Source organism: Orycteropus afer, unplaced genomic scaffold (assembly GCF_000298275.1).
Source record: "Orycteropus afer afer isolate SDZICR_OR568_19922 unplaced genomic scaffold, OryAfe1.0 scaffold00943, whole genome shotgun sequence".
In the NCBI taxonomy this organism is placed as follows: domain Eukaryota; kingdom Metazoa; phylum Chordata; class Mammalia; order Tubulidentata; family Orycteropodidae; genus Orycteropus; species Orycteropus afer.
Genome location: NW_006922530.1, coordinates 1 through 10,656, shown reverse-complemented (window position 1 = coordinate 10,656; position 10,656 = coordinate 1). Strand labels below are relative to the sequence as shown.

The 10,656-nt window shown below is 46.5% G+C and overlaps 1 protein-coding gene across 1 annotated transcript in view; it reads right to left on the bottom strand.

Annotated features, from left to right (window-relative positions):
- LOC103212375 (gamma-aminobutyric acid type B receptor subunit 2-like) overlaps positions 1-1,049 on the bottom strand; it is a gene marked incomplete at its 5' end in the record, with an annotated part of 135,553 nt that extends 134,504 nt beyond the window's left edge. Inside the window, one exon of the mRNA XM_007958356.2 lies at positions 989-1,049. Within this exon, the coding sequence (XP_007956547.1) occupies positions 989-1,049 (61 nt within the window). The remainder of the gene's footprint in view (positions 1-988) is intronic.
- Between the last annotated feature and the right edge of the window lie 9,607 nt (positions 1,050-10,656).

The following is a 10,656-nucleotide window of genomic DNA, read 5'->3' as shown; positions in this document are numbered from 1 at the left end:
TTCTTCAACAAATGAATGGCATATACAAATATGTGCTTGGGCTCATTATAGATTAAAAAAGATGAAGGAGACATATCCATCCAATGCCAGGGGTGGTCTTGTGTGAATTCTGCTCAAGCAAGCTGACTGTAGAGACATTTTTGAGGTGATCAGGGGAATCAACATAGGAATTAGAGGCTATAAAGAACTGTTCAATGTTTTAGGTGCGATAATAAATATTGCAATTATGTTTTTGAAAGTCCTTATCTAGTAGAAACATACACTGAAGTATTTATAGATTAAAATGAGATAACGTCCGGCTCTGCTTTAGAAGTCTAAAGCAAAAATAAATACAAAAATGCAGGGCAGCGGGGAGTGCCACTAAGTAAAGATAAAATGACACTGGCAAAATCTTGCTAATAGTTGAAGCTGGGTGATGAGTCCATGGGTTTCATTATGCTATTCTCCCTACTTCAGAGCATGGTTGACATTTTCTCTCACAAAAAATGAAAACCACGCAAGCCTTCTCAGAATGTTGGAACTGGATTAACTCCCCTCTACTCCCTACACTTTGACTAACCTCTCAGGAGTGCACGGGAAGACAGAGTTGGCCTAAGAAGAAAAGCCAAAACCTCCTGCCATCAAGTCATTTCCAACTCAAAGTGACCCTGTCGGACCGAACTTCCCCACAGGGTTTCTTTATGGAAGCAGACTGCCACATCTTCCTTCTGTGGAGCAATTGGTGGGTTTGAATCACCAACTTTTAGGTCAGCAGCTGAGTATTTAACTACTGCACCACCAAGGCGCCTAGGACAAAATGCAGTTGAGAAAAATATCTTCCCCGAGTTAAAACTAATGTTTTCATAGACAAGTGTTTCTTAATGACGCTGATTTCCCTTATTTGAAATATCATACTTTCATTTCTTCTGATACATTTTATTATATAAATACAATGTTCCTGAAATACAGATTTCATCATCTGGAAAGAATAAACATCATAAGAGCCTACCTTGAAACTGAGTAAATTTAATGGTCCCCATTCTCTCACCATTCCGGAACACAACTTGACCCTGAAAAAGAAAAGAAAAGAAAACAAAACAAAACACACAAACAAAAACAAAGAGAAAGGCTGTGTTAGCCCAACACTACTGACTGAGACACAAATTCATTAATTGTACAATCTGATTTATTAATACTGGAGAAAAAAGAAACTCCCGCTGGACCACAGATGCAAAAGCAAACTAATTGTTTTTAAATTGTGTGTGACTTTATCTGGTTAATTTGAGGAGCACAAAATCAATAATGGAACCGAAACACATGCATTAAAGCCCAGACAGACACCATCATCATCACGATGACTATTTATTAAACACCTACGTGTCCTGCACTACCACGGAGACAAGGTCTTCCAGGGTGCTGGAAAAATGGAGTGGAGACGTTGCCTGGGCACCCCCGCCCTGACTCTGCTCCCCATGCCCCACCCATAAAGATGTGTGACTTTGCTGAGACTGAGTTTGGCTTGAGGACCAGAAGGGTGCTGGAAGTCTGTTAATATTTCCTGTTAAGGGCAGAGAATATTTTGCTAAGTTCTTCCTGAATGGTGATGTCAGCTGCAATTATAACTGGGCTATGGTACAGCATAAAATTAAGCTTCCTGAGCAATGGGACTGGACTAGTGTCACAGGCAGCTGAGTGCCCCTCATTAGGGACCCTGGGGGCTACAGACAGCTTCCTTGCTGCACCTGCCTTTGCTGGCAGAGACGAGGCTTCCATATGCTTTGCTAAATAAATGGGAATTTAAAGAGGAGGTGTGGCTCCTTCATGGTCTCTGGGTGGCGGAAATGGAACACTCAGTGGCTAAGCCAAGGGTTGCAGGTTTGAGGCTAGCCAGAGGTGCCTCAGAAGAAATGCCTGGTGATCAATTGTGAAAAATCAGCCACTGAACACCGTACGGAGCACAGTTCTACTCTGACCCACGTGAGGTCGCCATGAGTTGAAGCTGACTCGACAGCAACTGGTTTTGTTTGGTTTTGTTCTCTTCTTGCCAGTTTAGGGCCTACCTAAAACCTGCAACCATGCTAGAAAATGGCCACACATTTATCACTGAATTTTCACAACGAGCTAAATGGTAGAGGAGATGACCCCCATTTTACAGATCAAGAAACTGAGACTGAAGGAGGTTATGGGCTTGGGACCAAGTCATTCTGAGATAGGCAGGGTACCCACCCAGCTGCACCAGCCTCTGACTCAGTATTCTTGGAATCTAAGCCTATGTGCGGACCGCCACATAACTACTGCCGCTGGTGCCAGAGAACGCTTGCGATTAACAGGGCAAGGTAAGGAGTTACATTTCAAAAGCCCCACAAGCTTGACCAGTTGTAAAATGCTGATATACACCTCGTGAGTTTCCTTCAAGTTCCTCTCCAGGTGCAGAGCATGCGCAGTAAAATTGAACGTGACCAACAAAGTGGCTGTCCACCACAGGCAGTCAAGTACAGGAGCCCCTCACCGGGACTCGAACCAGGGTCCAGAGACATCACACATAAGCAACATCCCTGAATAAGTCATGTCAAGATCCCAGCAACCTTTGCAAGGGTTCCATCTTTGTTCTGACAGTCTTTACCGTGGACTTCACGCACTGCGTCCTGCACACATCTCATCTTTATAAGCCCATGTCTTTCCTAGAGAACCTACTCATTTCATGAATAAAGATGATGCTTTTCTCCTGCCTAAAACCCTTCATGAACCCTAGGAACTTTGTTCAGGGAGAGACTGGAGGCTAGTGTAGGCGAAAGCCCCTCTCCGTCTCTCCCTTGTGAGCCCCTCCCCTCTCCTTTCTCGTCAATAAACTTTGGTTTGTATGGCCATTTTGCCTGTTCTGTTCAATTTTTTGTCAGTAGGAGGCGAGGATCCCTGCTCAGGCTCCCAACACCCCCTGAGACAATTCAGCTAGTAAGAGAGGCTGCTGGGATTTCAAAACTGAGTTTGATTTGAACACCAATGCTCCTTCACTATAGCGTGTTGCTTCTGATCCAGAAATAATTTCATTTCCATCTTGTAATTAACGTGAAATCAGGAGAAGAAACTGTCTTAAAGGTACACTGCTTTTTTGCTCACAGTTAGGCAGGCTCGGTGTTATCAGGCACAATGCAGACCTTACTCAGAATGGATTCCATTCAATTCTTTGGAGAAACCCCAGGGACTGCTTCCCTTGGGTGGCAAGTCTGAGGCCCTGTGGCTTTCAGAACAGAGGGAATTATAAGACCTGTTCTCAGGAATGAGAAACATCTTCCAAGGCCATCTTGACCCATTTGTGAGATTCTAAGATGCCAGTCGTATCAGTTTGAAACTAACACCCCCGGAATTCTATATTCAGGTGATGGTAAGCCATTCCCCGAAGTGTGAAGAACTTCAGGATAAGGTGCGACAGAAGCTGTGATTTTGTTTCTAGGGATGACCGAAAACTACAGAGAGCCTTCCGAGATGATCCCTTGTATGCAAACTGCTCCCTTTGGGCGGGTGGGGCAGATGCAAACACTGTCCCTGAGGAAATTTTTTTTACAAAGGTGGAGATCTAATTCATATGAACATTGCAAAGACATCTAGACTTCAAATGTGGCTATATTCTGTAGGATTTTTATTAACTCCATTAAAGTGTGTGGAATGTACTTCAAAGCTTGGACGGAATGACACTGAGTAGGGCATGGGGTAGGAGAGGAAAGAACTTCTTTCACTTTTTAATTTTCTCCCTGTGCTTTTTAAAGGAAATGAGTTAGTACATCTTTGAAGTACCCACTGCTGTTGAGTTGATTCCAACAAACAGTGACCCAGGTGTTTCAGAGTAGAAATGAACTCCATCTGCAATCATTATGAACGTCGATTGCCAGCCCTTCTAATGTGTGCTTCTGGGTGGGTTTGACCTGCCAACCTTTTGGTTAGTTGTTGTTAGGAGCCATTGAGTCAGCTCCAACTCACAGAGACCCTATGTACAAGAGAACAAAACACTGCCCAGTCATGGGCCATCCTTACAATCCTTGCTACACTTGAGCCCATCTGTTTTGGCTACCCAGTGCCATTCTGACAAGAATATACCACAAATGGGATGACCTTAACAAACAGGAGTTTATTCTCCTACACTTCAGGAGGCTAGAAGTCTGAGTTCCAAGTGCCAGGCTCTAGGGGCTGAGTGAAAGCCCCTCAGCCCAGGGCTTCAGCTCTGCCTCCTGCTCCTGGCCCACTGGAGCTAGAGGCTTTTCTTCACTCAGACAGCTGCTGGCTGCTGAGGCTGACAAGCCCAAGGTTGACAAGTAAAAAGGCAGAATCCCGATGTTACCAAACCACACGGCAGGCCATAATTCGAGTCCATTGAAAGTCCCAAGGTTGGCAGAGCATGACAGGCTATTGAACGACACAGCTACATGCAGGGTTCAAGCGTGCCATAAGCTAGAGACCATTCTCAAAGCTGTTTCTTACATACGGGAAGCAGACCACATCCCTAAAGCAGCTTACTCAGCTGCTTGTGGTAGGTCCCACCAAGGAGTTGACTGCTAGTCTCATCATGGGGAATAACTACCACCAGCTGCCCAGCCACTCAACCAGGTCCAGCCAAGCTGAAACACAAACTTAACCATCACACCATCATTGCAGCCACTGTGTCAATCCATCTTGTTGAGGGTCTTCCCCTTTTTTGCTGACCCTCCATGCTACCAAGCATGACATCCTTCTCCGGGGAAAGGTCTCTTCAGGCAACATGACCAAAGTAGGTGAGATGAAGTCTGGCCATTTGTGCTTCCAAGGAGCATCCTGGCTGCATTTCTTCCAGGATGGATTTGCTCGTTCTTCTGGCAGTCCATGATAATTTCAATATTCTTTGTTATCACTGTAAGTCAAAAGCATCACCTCTTCTTTGGTCTTCCTTATTCATTGTACAGCTCTCATATGCGTATAAGGCAACTGACAACACCATGGCTTGGGTTAGGCACATGTTAGTCTTCAAAGAGACATCTTTGCTCTTCAGCACTTTAAAGAAGTCTTTTGCAGCAGATTTAACATGTTGTCAGATGTCTTGACGCTGCTTCCGTAGGTGTTGATTGTGGATCCAAGTAATATAAAATCTTTGATAACTTCAATCTTTTCTCCATTTATTGTGATGCTGCTTATTGGTCCAGTTGTGAGGATTTTAACTTCATTTATCTTGAAGTGTAATCCATACTGAAGGCTGTGGTCTTTGATCTTCATCACTAAGTGCTTCAAGTCATCTTCACTGTCGGCAAGGAGGACTGCGTCGTCTGTATATTGCAGGCTGTTAATGAGTTTTCCTCCAATCCTGATGCCGCGTTCTTCTTCAAATAGTCCAGGTTCTCAGATTATTTGCTCAGCATACAGATTGAATAAGTATGGGGAAAGGATACAACCCTGACACACTCCCTTTCTGGTTTTAAACCACGCACTATCCCCTAGTAGCCGACAGCAAACCATTTGTGCTATCCAGGGAGCTGTCCCATATTATGCTCCTAACAATAACGACTTTTACTAACAATAATTTCCCCATCTCCTTAATCTCTTAGGTAGTGAAGTGGAAGGAAAGGCAGGTCCACATATCACAAATCTGGGTTCAGATTCAGTTCCTGAGGCAAGTTCTTGAACATCCCTGAGTTATGGACTAGCACTCTCTTGCTATTGAACAGACACTCAGTAAATGGCAGTCATATTTTTTATTTAAACACTTTAATAGCAAGGGGCTGAAATAAAAAGAATTTAAGCACCAGGAAGCAATCCAACCCTTGGGAAGGGAGTTTCAAGTATCACATGATTTCAGCTCGATGTGATTTCAGCTGGCAAAGGGTTAAACTGTTGATTCCTTATCCAAGGTGCCCCTGCCCTCTCAGACACATCAGCTCCAAAGAGATAAGGTTAAAGGTTTGAACCCACACAGACGTTCTGTGAGAGAAAGACCTTGCAACCTGCTTCCATAAAATTACAGCCAAGAAAACTCTATGGGGCAGTCTTTTGTCACATGTGGTCGCTGTGAGTTGTATTCGACTTGATGGCACCTAACAACAAGACACCAGCAACGTGTGCCAGGTACTCTTGTAGGTACTGGCTCCTGCTCTTGGAGAGTTTATGTCTGACTGGGGAGAACAGACAAAGCCAAGTACACCACCAGTAAATGAATAAGGCAATTTCTGCTGGTGATGAGTACAGCGAAGAGAAGAAAAAGGGCGCGGCTGGGTGAGGGGAGTCAATGTCACCGGGCAGAGAGGAAAGACTCACTGAGAGCTGATGTAAGCTCCGAGTCCCGAGCTATTCTGGCCGAAAGGCAACTCCAGGGCAAAGGTGCTAAGGTAGTGCTCTGGTTACCTCTGTGCCACTCTGACAGAAATATACCACCAATGGGATGCTTGAAGAAACAGGAGTTTATCTCTCACAGTTTGGAGGCTTTAAGTCTGAGTTCAAAGTGCCAGGCTCAAGGGACTGGATGAAAGCCCCTCGACCTTGGGCTTCAGCTCTGCCTCCTGCTCCCGGCCCACTGAAGCTAGAGGCTTTTCTTCACTCAGCTGCTGGTTGCAGAGTCTGCCAAGCCCAAGGTTGACAAGTAAAAAGGCACAGTCCTGATGTTACCAAACCACACAGTAGACCATTAATTCAAGTCCATTAAAAGTCTCAAGGTTGGCAGAGCATGGCAGGCTGCTGAGCAACGACACAGCTACATGCAGGGTTCAAGCGTGCCATAAGCTAGAGACCGTTCCCCAAGGCTTTTCCTTATATACAGGAGGCAGACCACTCCCTAAGGCAGCTACTCAGTTGCTCAGTAGATTCCACCATGGAGTTGCATCCTAGTCACTCAACCAGGCCCAGCCAAGTGATGCACAAACTTAACTACCACAGGTGGGAAAGCCCTGGAGTGTTCAGAGAACAGAAAGAGGGCCAGCGTGGCCAGAATGCATGTGCGAGAGGGAGGTCACCCTCGACCTTGGAGGCCGTGATGAAGGTTTGGAGGTGAGTGTAAGTGCAGAGCGGAACCACATGGGTTGGGGGATCAAGCAAAGCACTACTACGATCTGATCATATTGGGCTGTGGCACAGACAATGGCTGGTAGTCAGACAAACACAGAGGCAGAGGAGCCTGTCTGGAGGCCCTGTGTGAGGGTCAGGGGCTTAGGCTAGGCTAGTGGCCAGACTGCCTCTCTCCGGCTCAGAGTGCACTGCCGAGGTGGCTAAGCATGGTGGCCAGAGCTACTCCTCCCCTCCTGTGGAGTGGATTCCGTGCTGTGCTGCCCAGGTGGAGGGCGGAGGACTCCCTCCCCAGCTGCCGAGCACCTTGGTCATGGCTGGGTCGTAGTTAGTTGCCACCAGCCAGGCAATTCTGACTCACGGTGACCCCACGTGTGCACGTTAGAACACGGTGACCCCACATGTGCATGTTAGAACTGTTCCACAGGGGTTTCAAGGCTATGACCTTTTGGAAGCAGATTGACAGGGCTGTTTCCTGAGGTGCAGCTGGGTGGGTTTGAACCTCCAACCTTTCAGTTAGTAGTCGAGCGTTTAACTGTTTGTGCCACCCAGGGAGTCTCTCCATCCAAATATAATTAAACGTATGCCTTATCCCTGCGAGTAGACTACTCACTCAAACTCACTGCCGTGAAGTTGGATCCAACTCATACAGACCCCTCCCTTGGGTTTCCGAGGCAGTATTGCTACTGAAGTAGATTGCCCAACCTTCCTTCCGAGGAGTGGCTGGCTGGTGGGTGTGAACCGCCAGTCTTCTGGTTAGCAGTCAAATGCCTTAGGCACTATGCCACCAGAGCATAGCCTATAGTCAGTGGTTAATGTCAAGGTCCACAGTTTCTGCCCGTTGCCTCAATTCAGGACAACTCTGAAAACCATTTTAGCTCAGAGGTCCCTGTGGAGTCATCTGAGGTCACTACTACAACTGCATAACATTCCAACTTGTCCCTCTGTCCAATGCTGTTTCCCTCATGGCCTTTCAGGTAGGTATCTGAGAGAACTCCATGATAAAGGTCCTGTCTGCCAAGCTTTGCCTCTGAAATCTGTTTCTTGTATCACCCAACCTAACACACCCCGTTACCAAAGGTCCCTGGGACAATCTCTTTCTTGCAGCCTGAAAGACTGTGATGATAAGATGGGGGTGGGAACAGAAGGGCAATGAGTGAAGCCCTGCAGCAACCAGCCTGCTTCTGCCTCCCTGTGGCCTTGGCATTGCAGCCTGTGAAGTCTACATCTAACCCCCGAGCTTGAGCTGCCATTTCTTCTGGTTGCTCTTCTCCCACACACGAGTCTTTTATGTGTCTATAAATGTGAGATCCCAGGCTGAGACTCATTCCAAACCAACCCAAGTGACGAATTAAATTCCAAAGCAACAGAGTTTGGTAACTCTCACTGGGTCGGTGGCTGATACCTACCTATTGGCTCACAGTCCACACTCACTCTTCTGGAAACCTGGAAACCACATTTCCCAGAAGCCCTTGCCAACTGATTTTTATTTGGGTTCTACTAAGGAGAGGCATTCATGGGAAACTGGAAAGCATGAACAGGGAAGAAGCTATTTGTTTTGACTTTGGTTGCAGAGGCAGGAGCTGTGAGTAACTGAAGGTGTCTGTGGGCCCCAGCACCACCTAGGTTCCTACACCATCGATGTATGTGGGCCCCTGTCTGCCTCCTCAGTGGCAAGTGACAGGGTCCCCAAAACAGCAGGAAGAGCAGCAGCAGGAGCCTCAGCGGTGGCTGTGCTTGGGGGCAACACCGTTTTCCGTGTAGTGATTCCTGCCCCAGGGCTTGGCATATATGCCAATGCCTGTCTCTGGTAACAGCACCAACGTGGTTTGCTCCTCCATCCCTTCTAAAGTTGTAACCAATCCCCTGGGTTAAATCTCCCTGTGAAATGCCTGAAGTGTTCTATTTTCTGGACAGGATGTTGATTGATAATGAAGTGTAACTTCTAAGGAGTTCATAAGAAGGATCACAGAGCACTTTTAGAATACAAATAAAATAATGAAAGTAAAACCCCAAGTGAATCATTTATAAAGAATTTTTTTTCTTCCCTGAAAGAGATGCTGTTAATGTCAAACAAAGCAACTGTCTCATGAAAGTTAATCCAGACCAACAGTTCAAGTCTAATTAGGAACAGGACAGCTGCTTTGTTTTTCTTCTTCTTTTTTCTCCAGAGAACTCTCAGGCTAACATGTAGGAAAAACCCAAGTTTCAGCATTTGTAGACAAGAGCAAATACTGCCATCAACGCGGGCTTGGACAGTCACTGAGTATTTCCAGTCATCAATTCTCCTATCGGAGAAACAGTAAGAACAATACCTGCTTCTCAAGGTTGATTCGTGAGGGTTAAAGAAGACGATGGATAAAAGGGACCTAGCCCAGAGGTGGTGCACAATAAGGGTGGGCAGTCTCACAAAAAAATATGTCCAGAGTGCTCCTTAGAAGCTAGGATGGTGAGGCTTTGGCTCGGTTATGGGGACTTGGGAAACATCATCACGAAAGGTCCATGGCTAGGAAAGGGCATCATGTTTGGAAAAGTCCAAGGTCAGCAAGACCAAAGGAAACCGTCCATGGATAGGCTGACACACAGCCACAGCAGTGGCCTCAGACATCCCAACAACACTTCATTTTGCAGTATGTAAAGTCACCAAGAGTTGGAGCCAACTTGAAGACAACCAACAAGAACGACTTACCATAATTCCTCTACTTAACCTGAATTAGCAAATCTCCACCCGCAATCAGTTCAGAGTCCCCAGAAAAAGTCTGTGGGGACTGGCACAATGTTGATTAAGGATTCGACAGTCAGCAGGATCCAATGGCCTTTTCTTACAAAAGACCATTTCCAGTGTCAATCTTTAATGTTTCTCCACCAAGCATGAATAAAATTCACTCCCCAAATCACGTGTGAGTCCTATGAGTCAAGCCCTGTGTGGGGACTTCTGTTGTTGTTGCCTCTCTTTCAATTTCATAGCAGTTTCATGATCTGGTGTAAGGTCTGAGAGGCAGGAAGATTAAAGCTTTGGAGTTTCTGCGAGGTCTACCAGTAGCTTTCGCCTGGAGCTGGAAGCTCAGCTGAGTCAAGACTTGCTTGGCTCAGTCTAATTGCATAGAGCCCCAGGCCCCGCTGAGAGGCACAGCCTCTGCAGATCAGGACACAATTACAGAAGACTTTTCTTCCTTAATATGGCTCTAGACTGCACTCCTGACTCCAGGCAGTCGTGTTTGTTTGGGGAGGGTGTGTGTGTACTCACACCAGTGTGAGCACGTGTGCTCATCTCTGAGTGTTTAAGTATGCTCTGGGGGAAAAGAGCTGCCTGGACAAGTCACACAGGCAGGAGACTTCTAAGGGGACAGAAGTTGAAAGTCAACGAGTGACCCTGGTCCATCTGCTGGCCCAGGAAGCACATCACTGTCTGTGTGGATGATCCAAGGCCATCTTGGACCCTTCCTCTGCCGGCCCTCCACTCAGGAGAGCGTTGGTCTCAGACTTAGAGAAAAAGACATTGGGGTTGGATCCCTGGTCCAGCTTTGCATAAAGGACAGAGATTTGCATCCTGTAGGCTTGAAGAAGGTGACAGCTTCTGTTTCCAAAGGTGTGGAGAACACAGGAGAGAGAGAAAGACCAAAGAATTGGGTACATCCACCCAAGCGCTCTGAAGAGATGGGG